At 37.9% G+C, this 17,835-nt stretch overlaps 1 protein-coding gene across 1 annotated transcript in view; it reads right to left on the reverse strand.

The window, feature by feature from the left end:
• Window positions 1-6,376, reverse strand: part of PRKACB (protein kinase cAMP-activated catalytic subunit beta) — a 72,829-nt gene extending 66,453 nt beyond the window's left edge. The window contains exon 1 of the mRNA XM_057374880.1: window positions 6,298-6,376. Coding sequence (XP_057230863.1) covers window position 6,298 — 1 coding nt within the window. The 5' untranslated portion in view covers window positions 6,299-6,376. The remainder of the gene's footprint in view (window positions 1-6,297) is intronic.
• Between the last annotated feature and the right edge of the window lie 11,459 nt (window positions 6,377-17,835).

The raw sequence follows: 17,835 nt of genomic DNA on the forward strand, positions 1-17,835 counted from the left end.
GGTCGCGGCAGCCTCCGCACTCCTGGCCTGGCGGGTGGCGGCCCCGGAGCGCCCCCGCTGCCGCAGGGCAGGCCCGGCCCGCCCGCGGGGCAGCGGCCGAGGCGGGGGCGAGGCCGCTGTGCCCAAGGTGACCCCTGGAGACCGCGTGGGCCGCGGCCCTGCGGCTGCGCCCGCCCCGCTCCCCCGAGCATCCCCGGGGACACCCGCCCGGGCCTGCACTCCGGCGGCGGACGGGAGGAAACTCGCACTTGCCGCCTGTTCAGTGRCTGTTTTTACACGGCTCACCAGACTATAGAAAAAAACGTAGAAAGCAAGCGGGCTGCCAGGAAGGATTTTTTTTTTCCTCCCCCCACTTTTGCTGCCACCCATCATAAATAGCTACAGCTACACATTTTCAAGCGGTATTGTGACTTTCAAGTTGATGATAGCTCTCTTTATATATTTATCATGTGAAACACTTTGAGTGTTTTAGCTCTGGAAGGAAATGCTTATCAAAAAAAAGGGTCTATTTTATGTGCTTTAAAGTGGGGAGAGTGGAGAGCAGAAATGCTAATCTTATGGAACACAAACTGCATATATTCTGCCAGGACAATSTATGTGATACCCAGTCTCTTCTGGCAGCATTCTTTCCCCAAGGCTGCAGGAATTGTTCTCGCTACCATCCTTCACAGGGGCTATCAAAATCCTCTCCCAACACCATGCTCTGCCTGCTGGTGAAGCACATGCTGTTATGGCCTAATACTGAATTATGTTACTCAAAGACAGGAGTTTATGTATACACACTAATACATACTAAAGTAGATACTTCTAAGAAATTTCCAATTTCCCGAGCCTGTGCAGTGGAGTACATTGCATGGGACACTGGGCAAATCTAGCCAGTGTGTGCTCTACCTTGACAGTTGTACAAGCTGCCTGGATTATGTGGCTGCAAAGTTTTGGGAACGCTTACCTGAATTATCTTGATGTTTTGTAGGTTGAGTTTTGATCAATGAACTTTTCAGTTTAAGGGATTTTATCCTGATTTTATTCACSATTTTGCTTGCATTATCCTGAGCTGTGTGATACTGCTTACTTCAGGGGAGTACCTGTGTTGMTATGACCATTGTTTCTGTCTCTGAGGAAGCCAGGTCTCTATTGCTTTGAAGATCAAAAACAAGACTTAAGACATAGTGAGGAAATAACCTGCAAACCACTGGGGGCAGTGAAACTGCTGCTACTGAAGAGGGCTTTCTCATTTTGCCAAAGCTGGAATCTGTGCATTCTTTACACATTTAAAACGAGGTTCAGTAAGTTACCAGCAAGTTGCTCTGCCAGGGAAAGGCATGTAGATTGTGAAGGCCAGGTCTGCACCAGGAGGAGAGGTCAGGCATGGGAAAAGGAGAGGGTACTTTTGTCATCTATCATCTTGATCACTCTTACAATGACAAAAAATAGAACTCTGAGGTGTGTAGTATTTGAATAAATATCTGAAGATGCTGTCTCTGATAGGTAAAGATCTTATCCCAGTTTTAAATGTTTTCCCCACTCCAGCCATCATAATATTCATTTTGGCCAGATTGAGTCTGAGTCAGCTGATTTTCATCCAGGTGCTGACAGGCATTTCGATATCCTTGAGAAGACAGCAGTGACATCGCTAACAAATGAGTTATGCTGCAGCATCTTTAGCATATTCCTGGTGTTACAGCTCATCCCTTTGCTAGCAAATTATGCTGCAAAGGCTGCATATGTGGGGATCCACCAAGGGCCGRTAGACATTGCATGTACTCCAGCAAAGTCCTACATATAAGTGTCCAGCACCATATCTATATAAATATATATGCACCAATACAATGATACTGATTCTCAAATAACCACATGCTCTGAATGCACATGCAGCACTGATGGATTTGCAGAAATGCTTTTACCCAAATACTGTTTATCAGGAATGTAACAAATGTAACTCAACAGTGCTGTGAAACATTAAATGAACCATTGCCATGGTCCTAGCATTACAAGTCTATGTGAAGAAAACAGAAATAAGGAGTTAAGGCTGGACATTTCACACTACACACACACCTTTTGCTCTATTAAGTTAATATTCATTGATTAATTACAAAACATACCACTGATTATAGATACTATGTGTATACAATTAGCATTCGGACTRTAAACTCTGATCTTTAGCCCTAATCTTTAGTTGCTTTAATTTTCTTATATAAAATCCTTTTATGCTGGAATGCCTCATATCACTGCTTACATACAAGTAGTTTGTCTTCTTTCTTTCAGCACAATTGGTTAAAAAATAAGGTCATACAAATATGAAGAATGTTTTGTTTGGGTATGTTGAAATATTTCACTAAAGGCGCAATCTAAAAATTCAAATTTCATTTGCTGATTATATTAGATTTTWAAAATATATTTAAGAAAGTCAACTCAGCAATTTTAGTACTGTACGCATTTGATGATGTTGTTTCAGTGACTYTCAGCAGGTTTTCATCCATTTTTTTAACGTATAGATACATAGACTTATAACTAAAACAAGAAGGTCATTTCAGGACAGAAAAGATAAATTTCTGCTAGACCAAAGACTCTCCTGTGCTTTTAGTAGAAATCACCTGTTCATATGGTAATTCCTTCTGGAGCCACATATCATTTCACTCCTTAATCATTCTGATTTCTAGATGAGATAGCGGCATTTCTGTAGCAACTACAGTAGTTGTTTTCAATACACATTTGAAACAAGTCACTAAATTTAAATCATTATGCATCTTTATTTTCTTCTCTCACATTTGAGGTGTGCCTGCATTGCAAGGGGTTGGCATATACAGACTGATGGTTTAGCCCATCGGTACSGATCATCCTTACCCTAAGGATGTAGGCTGTGCTTGGGTTATGAATATGTACCTGCCTTAGTTGTGATTCTCTTTCTGTGGCCAGCCTGCCTTACCATTGCAGCAGTGCCTGTAAACTGCAGGGTTTGAATACCAAATTAGGCTGCTCTTCCCAAAATCCCACATTCCTGCATCTTTGAATATCCCTGGCAACTTCCTTCACTACTCCTAAACAGACTGATATATTTGGCATTTAACTCTTAGTTTTCCTTGCGGGTTGTTCCAGGTTACTGGCACATTTCCAGCTTTCAGCTAACCCCTGTTTTGCCAGTGTGGGATGCTTTTCTAGCAGGTTGCTAACGTGCCAAGAAGCATATGTGTTTCTTTGTGAATATGGAAGATATTTTCCAAATTTTACAGCTTCTGACCCAGAAACAGGAATATTCATCACTGCAGCATAATTTCAGACCTGCCAAGAATGTATCAATTATGTCATGTAGATGTGCTTAGGGAAAGGATGAAAGCAGAAGTACAGCAATTTCCCCTGCTCTCTGTACTAGCTATACAGACAGCAATAAACTACATCCTTCTGCAGGGAAGGCTTAATCCACTGATGCCAAATTCATTCCAGTTGAGGACCCACCCACTCAAAGAGGAGTGAAAGGATTTACATCATGTTTCCACAATATCTGAGATTGCCAGCCCTTGAATCCATGATGAAACTAAAGCAACTTGGCCAAGAACTTGCCCTGCCAGATCTCCTGAAAAATGTTCTGTGATGCCCTTCAACTGTGAACCCAAACTGAATCTGAAGCCTCAGGAAAGTGTTTGGCACACCATGAGTGTTACAATTTTGAGGGACATTTTAGTTTGGAGGGAGCCTTAATTAAGGGCAATYTGGGCTTCCTTCAGTGTGACTAGGTAGACTTAAAGCAAAAAGCTCCAAAGGAAGTTTACATCAGCAGTCAACACTTCACTGCTTCACCCTTTCCTTCTTGGCATTAGATGTTTCCCAAATATTTCCCAAGACAGCCACTGGTCAAAACCCTCCCATGTAAACATAAAATCAAAGACTTTATATAATCCCTTATTGATTTTTAACTGCACTTCACCACAAGCCTCTCAAGAGCCATAAAGTTGCAAGGTGGGGTTTTTTTTCTGATGTTTTAGACCTAATTTAACAAAACGGTTTCTGTGGTTTTGCTGTCAGTATTGCCCCCTGACAAGAGAGCATTTAATCAAATTTTCTATGGATAGTGGCTACATATTATTTCACAGGAGGTGACAGGTGCTGTGTTGAGATCAATGTCCTGCAGAATAGACATGTTATTTTCAGAGATAAGATACAGACTGCCTTAATGGGCAAGTCCAGCTGCTCAGTTCTTTGTTTTTATCTCCTATGATAATTTGGCAGAATGGGTGTAGTCTTTTGCTATCAGCCAAGCAGCACTTTTTTCAGTTGCTTATAATTGTTCTGCAGATTATTCCTTATTTTAGAAGATGCTCCTGTAAACTTGTGATTCAGAAGAAATTGCTAATTACCRTTATGGAAAAGTCATACAGACTTGTCTCTGTAACTGGCTTTGCGATTGTTTTGTGGGTACCTGGCTGCCATCAGCTCATTTGAAAAAATTCCTTGTAAGATATTTTATCTTGATTTGCTGCACTTCTGAAAAGTTCATTATGTACATATAGAGTAGAGGAAAACAAAAAAAAAAAAGGCACCATTTTTCATGTGTTTTTAGTAGTTTAGCAAAATATTTGTATTGCTGCACATGAACTGCGGAAGGAATGAAACACAGGCCAAAGTTGATGGTATACTTATTTGACATTTGATTCTAGCTTATTCCCAAGATTTGAATAGAAATACTACTTGTGTAGTCAAAGTTATTAAAAAATGCATATCTGTTTAAAAAATGATATAGTAAGCCACTTTCAGGGTAGTTGACTTAATTATTTGCATGTTTACCATAATTGAGAGGTGGTCAATATTATACTGATGTTTKTTCTTACTAAATATTAAGATTCTGGATCACCTTCTACAGAATTAAGATTAAAAACAAAAAACAAAAATAGTAGTGTTTTAAATTTATCTTTTTAGGTCTTTTCTACAGAGATCTCCAAGTTAATTACAACCGGCAATTTAAAGTATATAAGCTATATTAAATGCCTCAGTATCTATTTTTCTTCAGAATTAAAAATGACCTTAATTCCTAACTCACTTTGGAAGTGAAATATGCTAGGTTAACTGAAGGTCATTTTAATTCTGGCTAGGAAAGTTCAAAGAGTTCAGTGAGCTTTTGTACATGCTCCGCACCCTATAAGTGAAGGATGATGAGGAACTAGTAGTCTTATATCTAAATCTAGGCTTCACTGTGTTCTGCTCCAATGTATGTCCTGTAAATTGTGTTCCACTGTCACATATCACTGTATTGGGTGAMGAAGTCTAGCTAAAAAGGTTTTYAATGCATAAACAGCTCTTCTGCAGYAACATCTTTAGTAGTGCCAACTAAAAATAGGAAAACAGTCTAAGGTTTTCCTGGTTTATTATTTATTTCTAGAAGCACATGTTTTAAACAGAAAAAAWATCACTCTCATAAACCTGTATTTTTACCCCTTTTTCTTTCTACAACCTGCTGTTTTTATCTTAGAGTTGGAGCACAATTCCTAGAATACTAGGAGCTGTGCCTATATGCCTAACTGAAGGTAAGCGTCCCATTTGCTCTCATATTTATTCTTTCTTCTGCACACAMCATCTTTTGCTGTAAGTGTTTTTATTCTAAAGAAAACATTCATCCAAAGGAGCAACATGCAGTTTGTTCATGGTTCAGACCCCTGGCACTTGACGACAAATACAAGCTTTTGCTTAATGTTCAGCTTCTTCCATCTGCTTTATTTGTGTTGTTATTCCTTGCTCAGGAATTCAAGCTCTRAATGTTTTTCTGCCTCTAATATTTTTGTCTTATGGTATTTTCAGCTCTCAGTAATATCTAAGGTTCCAAAGCATTGTCCAGTCCAACACTTATTCAAGTACTAGTTTCTTGGCAGATTCCAAATTGCCTCATCTGGAATCTGCTTCTCCCAGGAGTCWATTTGTGTATTATTTGCTCCACTATCTGCTGAAAACCAGTGGCTTTTTAAAGTTGGAAGGGTTTTAAATTTATTTTTTTTTATCTACAAATCTTCAATAAATCTTACCTTGTGGTAGGCTAGTGCCATGCTTTATTGTACACCTCTAGCAGATAAAATTGTCACCCCAATCTTACAAATKAAAAGTTACTTTTAAACATTCAGGACCAAAGCATATAACTTTAATATGCTTCATTTTTATTTGGAATGCAATACTCCTCATTTTTTGTAACAGCTTCATGAATATCCTCCTTTTCTTGGATTGCTGAGAAGTGTTAAATATGCCAAATGCATCAGCAYTTGCTATTTTCAGAAGGAAAACCTCCTCCTGATAGACTCGTTTTTAAATAAMACTTACTGCTTCCAGATGTACGTTGAAGTGTTCTTGCCTTCTTTTGCAGTAGTTTCTGGTATTTCCAAAGTTTGAGCCTGTAAATGCTTCAATTTCTCCTCAGTGTCTTTTTGAAAAAAATTCTTTTATTGCTAGTGCCATGAATGAGGAGTTGTTCCAGGCTYGGAGGGTTTCAGCAGATGTTCTTCAGTCATGTGTCTGCAGTGCCTTTTCTTCATGCTCATAAGCCAGAAAGCTAAATCTCTAAAAGAACATTTAGACCAGTATGTTTCATTAGGAGAAATAACAAGCAAAAACAATTATAGTTTCATATTCATAGGTGTGAATCCATTGAAAAAAGTCCATGTAAGAAACAAAGAGTAAAAGCCACTTTGCATATGAAAAAAAAAAACCAGCCAAAAACCCAGCTTATAAAGTTTATTTACTATTTTTGGATTTCTTTTGGTTTGTCTTTGACTCACAAAGCTAAAAGGAGAAATATCTATGGTGCAAGCCAAGAAGAACTTATTAATCCTAATTAGCACAAAGAAGAAGTGGTTATTTCAAGTGGTTGTAATGCAAATGTCAATGCAAAAGTCTTCCTCTCAACTTCAGAGTCTGAGAAGCCATTGTCAGATTATACTTTGATATTAGTAGATGTTTTGTGTATTTGATAGATGTAGGGCTTATTCACCAAGAAAGAGAAGTTGAGTGTTTTCAAGCATTATTTTAATCTCATGAAACACAGAATTTCGACTTCTATTTGCATTTAGTCCAAGCCAGATTTTCTCTAAACTCAGTTTCACATCTGAAATAGAGAGGTAATTTTCTAATAATAGCTGAMATAAATGTACTGCTTCCTSTGAAGCTTTTATTTTWAAAATCCATRTTAAAATACAGTAACCATGTGAAATACAGTTATTATAAATGAATGTGGAAGACTGGGCTTTTAAATTGGTATTATGATTTTAACCATCCCAWTTACAAGAAAGAACTCCATTCCTTTTGGTGCAAAGAGCAGACGCATTCCTCCGTAATATATTAACCAATAAATGTCTACATATAAAAATTACACTCTTTCCAATGCTGTAATTCCTTTCAAATAATTTCAGGTAAAATGAATCAATCAAGGTCTCTAACAGAGGATGTATAGATATCTGACTGTCTTGGGGATAAAATCTGCACTTATTTGTTATGCTCAGGTATAACTCAGAGGTAATGGCATTTTATGTGTAGATCACTTGAAGAAGCTAGATTTTGTCCTTTGATATCTCTCCTCARAAATCTTCCCTTCTGCCTACTTTATCACAGTAAATGTTATCCTGTGATTTAATCAGATTATTTTTTGCACCTCCTAGTTTTACTTTTTTTATACTGCTAAAAAAAAATTCCATTCCTCCCCAAAAAATGTGACTTTCTGTACCCCAAAGGCTTTCTATGCCTGTAGTTTCAGACTCTGCTTTTCCCTCTTTTCTACCCCTTTTGGCCGGTGTTCTTTCTCCCACCCTATTCCATTTACTTGCTCTTTCCCTTCACTGTACCACAGATTTACTGCCTGAATTGTTATTTTGTAAGASTTCACAAAACTAACAGAATTCAGCAGCACAGTTTGGAGATGTTTGGTATCCTTGCCTCCTCCAAATATTTGGTACATTAGAGCTTAATTTTCACTGATAGTGTTGAACAAACATGAAGGCATGTCTAAATCAGTCAGGGCCTTTCCCCATCATYACTGAAAAGACAAATCAGATTTCTGATCCCCTGAGCACACACAAGAAAGGGCAAATACCACAAAAGCCACTGCTGATTAGAAACTACTTTTTCTGAAGTCTCAAATGAAATCTTGATTTCTTCATACTCAGATGGAGTTTTGCCATCAGTGACATCAGGATCTTACCTGCAATACTGGCTGTGGGTGGGTTTACTAGTTTTGTGCCTGTTACTTCTCATAAACTACCTCAAAGAAAATACTTCTCTTGCATCCTCTTTTTCATTTCTGCAATAACATTGCATCAATTTATGACCATAATTGGCCATACCGATTCCTCAAAGTTAGCATAGGTTAGTGTATTAAATAGGCACAAAAGACATATTAGAAATGGTTCTTGGATAAATAACTGATTCCTATAATTTCTTAGAGATACTAAATCCAGGTTGCAACTGCTCTCCTTCCACTTAAAGGTTACTTTCCCTCTGGATGACAAGGGAGGGATTTTTTTTTCAATTCATTGTCTATTTAAAGGGGGAGCTAAACAGTTTGTGTATTGATCCTTTAACATACAAATATTAATTACACAATCAATATCACAACTTACCATTTATATAGTGCTTTTTCATCCACAAGTTTTAGGGCTAGATAGTTAGGAGTAAAAGGCTTCAGAAAGTTTCAGTGGTACTGGAGAGCAGGATTCCCATGGCAGCTGGGATTTCAAGGGAGGAGAAAGGCTGGAGGTGGTACAGGCAAAGCAGCTGGATCCCTTGGGGAGGGAAGCTTCATCCTGCCACAGTGGTGAGGGAATGAAATACTGCAGGACAGAAGAGAATGTTTGAAAATGGTAGAGAGAAGAAAATGAAGCCAGGAGAACTGGAGCACATACGTGTGCAGAAGAAAGGAGAACACATAAAATAATTATGGAAGAATTGTTGAACTTGCCTCATGTAACAGAAAAATATGCAATTTGGTCTTTTAAGAAAGAAAATAGGAGGAGATGGCAACCTAATTCATTTGGGGAGAAAAAGTGTTGCTTATGATTAGGAGAAAGTGTGATTGTGTTACTGTCTTGGTATTAAACAGTGTCCAGGTTCATCCCTGCTTGTGTCTGCTCCATACTCGCTGCTGTCTTTTCCCTGATAACTTTGAGTAATTTGCAGACTTCTGGTCCAGACACAGTCTTTTAATATATGTTTGTATAGCTGCATCACAATTGGGGCCTAATTTTGAATGGGGGCTCTGTTTTCTACTGTAACTGAAATAATTGATCATAGTAACTCCATAATGTTGTCACTGTCACTTCTTGGACATAAAAATCCAATGAGATCATAAGGAAATGTAAATTATGTTAGTACTATCTATTATAGTAAAAAAAATTACAATTCATAGTTGGAACCAAAACTCACCATGTCTATGTAAACTATAATTGTAGTAGTCTTTTGCTTCTTTGTCACAACAAGCAGTTGTAGCAAAGGATTTGCTAAAATTTGGAGGATTCTCCTATCCCAGGCTGTGTTTCTCCACAGGCCAGGCACTCCGCAGGGCTCCTTTCCTTGATGTGAGATTGGAGTCCGCAGCACAGAGAGGGCTGGCCCCTTTAAATCTCTGTTTTATCTGGTTGCCTAGACAACCTCTGTAAACATCAGTGGAACAACGTGTGGTCTTCAAAAAGCTGGGGACCTTGAGGAAAAGTGARGTCATCTGGGGACAGACGGATCCGTTATAGCTTTACCTATATGAGCAGACATACATTTTTTCACAGACTTGTTTTGTCTCCTCTCCTGGCATAGTTTCAATACAATAAGTTGCTTCAGAAAATTATTATTACTGCTGTATGTTATTGTTAGAAGTTGTAATATGAAGTTATTACATTACTGCTTTTCCACATTTAAAATATCGTATTCTTCCCARGTATCTCTCCTGCTGTCTATAAAATAATTGCTGTCTGTGGGAGATACATAGACAGGTGAACTTGGTCACAGATGAACTAGTCAACTTTGAACTCCATTTTCTATCTCTAATGTTTAAGATCAGAATATCCATTTAGTTTGCATTAACATGATAGCTCTATAACTTATACTCAATATAAAAAATACACGTCTTAAACTTTAGCTATGAAAAACTTACATTATTTCATATAATGAAACTTAATGAAAAACTTACATTTCATATGTAAAATCTGTATGTTTGTGATAAGATGGTGTAAAAAGTCTGAAGCAGTAGCTTTATTAGGCTAATGGGATCTCTAATATTAAGTTATTTAGAACTTCCASTTTAATTCTGGAAAAGTAATTCTTCCCTTCATTTTTCTGAGAGTAGAAAGGAATTTAGAGCAATTTTTGTTTATGTAATCCAAATTCATATAATCTTAAGTCTTATATAGTCTTTAAAATGAGAACCAAGTAGTGAGAAAATATACCTGAGTTGAAACAGGGTAAAATGTGGAATAATTAAATTGAATGAGAATTTTAATCTGTGTAACTACAGCTGGAACTTCAAATGGTAAAATCTTGTTAAGTATTCATGGATCTGCTGATTCCATTGCATTTTTTATAAAATGTGACATGTAATTTCTCTTTATTTACTGTACTGCAATAGACTTTTAGTCTGACATAGGAGTAGGATGGGACTTGGATTGTAGAAAACCCATAATCTGCCATGGATCATTGGCAGAAAAATCCTTATTTTTAACAGAAGCAGTGTGCTTTAAAGACGTGAAGGGTATCATCAGGCTATCTGTTCTATATTTGCATCATACTCATTATCTTAAATAATGATAAAACAGGTTTTGAGACATGAGCTATTTTGTGCATGGAAACTTGCATTGTCTCAATGGGATCAGTTCATATGGAGCATCCACAAATCCTCATTGCACACATTTCAGTTTATTTTATAATCTTTGTTAATAGTTCTGTTGGTGAATACTGCACAATAGAGACAAATTTTCAGTCTCTAAAAGTTACAGGACAGGAGCAAATGGACATTATTCAATCTGCAGAAAATGTTACCTATGTCAGGGTATTCTTAGCTGTCCTGCAAGTTAACCCCTATGTTGTTTACCTTTTCTGGAACCAGAAATTCYTGTTGTAAATAGCAAACAAGATTTGATTGAAAGAGCAAACAAAACTCTATTGCTGAGCAGGGAAGTTCCTTCAACACTCTGAATTAAATTTCATATGCCTATCCAGATAAATATTGGTTACGTTAATATGAGATATACTGTGCGGAAGTTCCTTGTGAAAGGTAACACGAAAGGAAAAGTCCTACTACAAAATTTCAAATAATATAAATAAATTAGATTCCATGTTCCTCTAAATCCTGTTAAACTAAAAAGTGTTAAAGGTGCTGAGAAGCCCCAGCTGGAACCTCCCCACAGCCATGGGCTCAGGAGCTCTATTTAAGGTCGGCCCTGAGTTCTTAGCTCTTGCTGCAGCTTCACTGGAGGAGTGCTGATCACCTGTAATCACAACAGGGCTGTGGCTCAGGCAGCTCCTCAGCTTGGATTCATTCCTGTTTTTGTTATGGATCTGCCTGGTAACTGCTGCACCTTGTCCTTGTTTACTGACTGGCTTCCTGGCCTGACCTTGGATCTGCCTTGTCACTGTGGTACTGCCTTAGGATATGATTCTAGGTTAAGTCTGTCCACTTCTCCGGGTCTGCATTGTCAAGGGACTGGAACTGCTCTCTTGGGTTGTGGGAGCTCTCTTGGCTCATGCTCTCTTAGCAAGGAGCCCTGCTCTTGCCGCCTCCTGATACATTGCATCTTTATAAAATAAATCTGAAGCCTTGAAGGTTCATCTCATTTGCAGAAGACTGAGAATGCTGCACGTAGCCCAGATTCAGTGAGTACATACTGTCAGTATCTTATGTTGTGAATTTCTTGTGTGCAGAGCAGAYCCATCTCAGTAGCTTCTGATCCTGCAATACTTAGTGCCATGTGGCACAAATTCAGACTTGGTAGGATTTATTACATGTTGCAAAAGAGGTTACTGTAATTCTAGACTTAACTATTCCTATAAATGCACATGACTAGATAGTTTTTATCCACACCACAGTAATTTCTATTTTCTATCTGGAGAAATATCTTGCTTCTTCTACTAATCTRTGGCATTCTGGCTCCAGTGGGCAAGAAGCAACATGTGCTCCCTTCAAGACRCTCACCTTGCTGGCTTAAGGGGCACTCCAGGAAACAGAACCGCATTGTAGAGGCACCTGAGCATCTGACATAGTGTATAACTATTTAACCCCGATGAATCAGAATTCAGTATATGTAGTTGGATATCTTTGCATTTTGCAGCTCAGTGTATCTTGTAGTATTGGTATTAGGAAGATCTTTTCTGCTGTTTAATGAGATTTCTTTATCKCACTGCCTAGAAAAGACAGTATGGATTCCAGTGTCATCCTACTATGTTGTGGTGTCTCAAATATCTACCTAGTAATGAGACGTTTATGAATATGAAAATATTTCATTCCTTCTTCAGTGTATTACGATACAGATACCTCTATCATCTCCTCATAGAGAAGGCTAAGTATTAAATTTTAAAAAAAAATCTAAAAGGATTCCATAGTCCTGTTGTTGTCATTAAAAAATGTTTGTCATTTTYGTCATTGCAAAAAATTAACTTACAATTGTATAAATACGCCCCAGCAATCTAAAAATTCTTACCCACACATTTGGAAACTGTTTTGAGGTACAATGGTAACCCAAACAAACAGGTTCTCATCTAACCTAGGGGCAATGAATTAGGTAAGGTACAAAACTTGTGTCTAGAACAAACTTTGGAAATGGTTTTACTAGTTATCTCTACTGTATGCATGCACTACACAACACATATTCTGAGGGTACTATGTGAAAAGCCTACTTAATATTAAGAAATATTGAAAGGCATAAATTAATAAATGTTAAATATGTTAAATCTTGTAATGCTCTGACATYTATTGAGCATATGAATGGGACCTGGGTGGACTTGGGCACTTTGTTCAGCCAGGACTCCAGAAGTTGTATTTTAAGCAGTATTCAAAGTGTGAAGTAAATTAGATGACTGTTGATAATGGATTTTTCTCAACCTTGTACATATTTCAGATCTCCATCTCCTGCGTGGCTATTGACAATATACTCATCTGATAGGCACAAATTCATTGCATGATGTGACATTGAACTGGTGGCCTTGCAATACATTTGAATCTGTATTGATTGCCTTAATAGAAATGCTTAATTTTTACCTGAGAGGAATGTTGGGAGTGTAATTCTTTTATATGGTATTGCCAAGTGAGTAAGTTTTGCTTATGGGGTGTATTACACTATCCAAACAAATTCTAGTACTTTATGCAAAATGATTTCTTTCCCTCCCARGCAAAATTTAAATTAAAAAAGCATCAGGAGACCATAATAATGAAAATAAAGGCAGACTTYTCTGTCAATTGAATCAACATCTTCAAAGGATTTAGAGCTTCTTTAGGCCATAAAGTTTAGACAACAATTATCTATCTTAAAAATGATTATGGCGATAGTAATGTAACACACCCAATTGTCACATTACAATACATCAATGTAATGAGCCAACCACTTCAGACTTATTTCAACAAATGTGTATGGATGAATTTCCACTTACASCTAGTAAGGCATAAATTGAATAGATACTGAGAATTTCACACAGTGAAAGGACAAACTAACTGCATGGGAAAAAGCACAGCTTTGCTGGAGTGGAAGTCTCATGCCCACTTTTCTCATACTTGACCATTTTGCTTAAAATAATGATTTCATTGCTATGTACAGCTGCAAAGGAGGAGCGGCTCACACCCCTCTTTCTACTTGGACCTGCATGCCATCAATAGCCTAAGCATTTAGTGACATTGTATGAACTTGCCCCAGTTTGTGAATATTTACAAGAACTGTTTTTATTTCCTGGATGACCATATTAACTTAGTTGACCAGCAGATACAAATTTCCATTTTCCTTCAACTTATGCCTCATTTGATCTTACAGCCTTCATACAGTAGAATAATTTTTTTTCTTTACTGGCTTCATGGCTGCTCAACAAAAGGAAATGTCTCTTCAAACTGCTTAAGTTCTGGGACTCTTCCTTTCTTAAACAGAGGCAGACAGCAGATGGGAACTTGAAGATATTTGAAGAAGAACCTCCAAGCTTTGATTACTAAACAGATACAGATGCTCCAAAATGGTATTTTGTGTGGTTAAAAATAGAAGTATTCCTATCTTAAAGCTGTTTAAAAACATGCCTGAATCAAATGAACCTCATTAAGCTTGAGGATAATTCACTGTAGTCTGTGGATAGCCTTGGTGTTATGGTATCTGCTTACATCAGTACTGAGTTTCACCCAGAGYGTGTTTGGAATGATGAGGATTATAAAAAGTTATTGTATATGAAATGCTATGTTATGTCACTATCATACTGCTACAGCTTGTAAATTCACATTGATCTGTATAATAAAAGATGTTTACAGCACTAATGAACTCAATCAAGTGCATGTTTGCCAATACATAAAAAAATAACAAGCCATCTTTCCGGGCATTTGATTTCCAGGAGATAATCCCAGACAGAACTCTGAAGATTAGAGAGAGAGAGAGAGGAGATAAGAAGCTGTGACAGGCTGGCAGTATCTGCCTGAAACACCATTCCCTGTTAGCAGGTGTTGGTGCTGCTGGGAAACTGTTGCATGGATTTTGCTAACACACTGAGCAGATGGCTTATAAAAGAAATGAGTGTTGCTTTTTGAAGCAAAAATTATGTATGGACTGAGAAGTATTGTAGCAAGAATCTCAAGAGAATATAAACTATAGGGAGAGAATTTGAGCTAAACCTTGTTTCTTCATTGGTAATGTTTTCCAGGCTGACATTAGGAAATGGGTGGTTTATGACAGCACAGACTATGTTTGGACATGGCTTTATAGCAACTGGGAAAATGCACCTGTATAGAAAAGTGTAATTCTCTACTTAGTAAATAGATTCTAAGATGAGTGTTTGTAAACAGAAGAAAACACACTGGGAATAGCTATTATTCCTATTAAAAAGCTATATGCTGATTTTGTTTCAAAGCTTTTAAACTTCATGATTGTCACATTTAATGTTTTGAAGGTCTTTTTGGCATCTGCCGAACAGTTGCACAAGAACAGAGCCTTTTTCAACAGCAGATGTAAAATGCATCTTCAGGTTTTCTGGACCACATCAGACTGCGTATCCCACTGGAGCTCTGTAAGCTGGTGGTTGAGTGAGCAGGAGAAATGGGTCTGCATTACAAAGTCTATTTTGTGATTTTGTTCAAAGAGCAATGTTCTTTAGAGAATTTAATTATCCTCTTTGTAATTTGAAGACATTGTATTTACTGACTTGGAGACGGATCACATATACAGCATTAAARTGCTCAGAATTATTCAGGGAATATGTTAGTAGTAACAGGAAAGGTGAAATAGGAACTGTGCTCAAATAAATCATCAATCTTTTTCTCAAAGATAGAATTGATCTGACTGCCCTCASCGTTCTTCAACAGTAATGATTAAAATTCAAAAAGGAACCCAGATTTTTTTGCATGGAAAAACCTAAGAATACAGATTTCTGAGAAAGCACTTCTTTCCTGATCTCCGGTTTTCTGTCTTGCCTGTTTGTTTATTGGGGAAATTCATAAGATACTCTTCATGCCATATAAGTTATTTTCATTACTAGTTCTATTTCCAATAATTATCTAGGCACATCTGTTTTACAGTGCATCAACATTCAATATTTAAACTAGCTCAATATTAAAAATATAAATCTATTTAATGCTCCTAATTGAGCATCTGTGTATTTAATACCCTGCTTGGGTTCCTTACTACATTTTGTTAGCTTTAATGTTTCAACATGGASGTAGCAAGTACCATTTACTCTCAGAGTGATTCAGAATGCAGATCGCATTAAAAAAAGTAAATCTGATCTGCTTCTGGGAAACAACAACTAAAAGCATGTTCAGGAAGAGATTAATGCCTCCTGCCTCCCAGAAATGGAGAGGAGAAAATGCATTGCTGCTGGCCTTTGCTGGGAGGATGTGGCATGGGCTGTGGTTTCCCAGCTGAGACCACCACCATTGGTACCATCCCTCTGGAAAGAGGAAGCATTAGCTGCACCTTGGAAAGGGAGGCTTTTCCTAAAAACATCCCAGGAACAGAGCAGGCCACAACTGCATTCCCAAGCTCCAGGTTTGCCTGTGAAGYATAAAGCAATAGCTGGGTGCAATCTCTCATCACCAACTCCCGCTTGTGGTTTGCTGCTCTCCCCAATATATAGTAGAGTTTGCTGAGCAAAGGTGTGCACATCGCTTGGGTGGTTTAGGGTATGGAATGTGGACATACAGCTCAAACAAAGCAGTCAGGTCTGCTATGGGCCCAGCCCAAGCTTTGACCCAGAGATAACATCCAATGCATGTAAACCTTGTAAACGGTTTCATCTGCAGTCAGTGGCAGCATTCCAAATGACTAACGGAAAGGGAATCAAGCCTTTCCTTAGGAGCATCCTGCAACACAGATTTTGCATAGCTGTGAGAAAAAAGACTGCTTACATGGGGATGAGCTCAGATCCCATTGCTTTAGCATGGGCTTTCTATCACTAAAATTTAGACCTGTTACTACAAACACTTACCTACACAAATAAGCATGGGAGCTTCTGTCAGATTACATGTTTGTGGCCAGAAATTATATAACTATATCTCTGCAATTCCTTTTTTTTTTTTTTTACAAGCCCAACAAAGGCTTGAATGGCAAATGATAGTTTCTGCATATCCATAAAAACCAGAAGGAAATCTGTCATCGAACCCAATGAAAAATATCAAGTCTGTAAAAAGTATATTCTCTAATTTCACAAGCTACAAATTGATACCACACAGAAGCAATCTGATATCTCTTTAGGATTTCCTAAAGGAGTTTTCATGTGGTTTTCTGTCCTTAACCATCATTTTAGCATTTGCAAGAAGCCCACAATCTGTTTCTATTAAAGTATCAGCTTACCTTGAAAGATGTTAAAGTAGAGCAAAACACTTAAGGCTGATCAAATTGCAATTAAATTTTCATTTAACATTGTCAACTTTGTTTCAGTTCTTTCTGAAAAACAAAATGGAAAACTTGAAACCAAGCCTATTGAATATTTCTTACTGCTTATAAAAGGTAGTTGYAGGCATCCTCATGGAAGGCCTTATTTTAGTCAAGAGATTGTGCAGAAAAGGTTAGACTGGAGTTGATATTAAAGGTGTGTAGTAGAGAGGCTGTGATGTAAGAATGTAATTGTATGAACAAAGAGAATTAATTAACAAACCAGAATAAGTCAATAAAAGACTACAGCTAGTTCCATGGCAAACATAATTCAGCTGAAAATAAACGCCATGGTGACTTCCACTGCTTGTGAATTGAGCTCCTAACCTGGATATAAATACAGAGGATACTACATAATCTATTGAGATAATGGACTGAATTTCAGTTAAGGACTTATTCCTTAAGTATTTTTTTTTTTTTTAAGAAGTTTTTTATTATTATGATAAATTTAAAATATTGAGAAACCTTTCTCTATTTTTTTTAATCTTTAATGCGTTTCTCTGATTAGGTCACGTGCCTTTACGTGAGGATGCAAAGTATTTCAGGAAAAGCCCGAAATGCCTCTTTTAAGAGTGGTAAACAGCGGTTGTGCAAACGTGAGGAAAACATCTGGCTACGGGTCCAAATGGGAAGAGAAAAAACCTGTTTGGACCCGAGYGCAGGAGCACTGATTTGCGGATCGGGCAGGGGCCGGCGAGCAGCGCAGGGAGCCGCCGGCAGCTCCGGGCCCGCGGGCGCCTCCACCCGCTCCGGCCCCACGCGCCGCCGGGCCCGCGGC

Source organism: Malurus melanocephalus, unplaced genomic scaffold, assembly GCF_030028575.1.
Source record: "Malurus melanocephalus ecotype Western Australia unplaced genomic scaffold, MMel_1.1 scaffold_8, whole genome shotgun sequence".
Classification (NCBI taxonomy): domain Eukaryota; kingdom Metazoa; phylum Chordata; class Aves; order Passeriformes; family Maluridae; genus Malurus; species Malurus melanocephalus.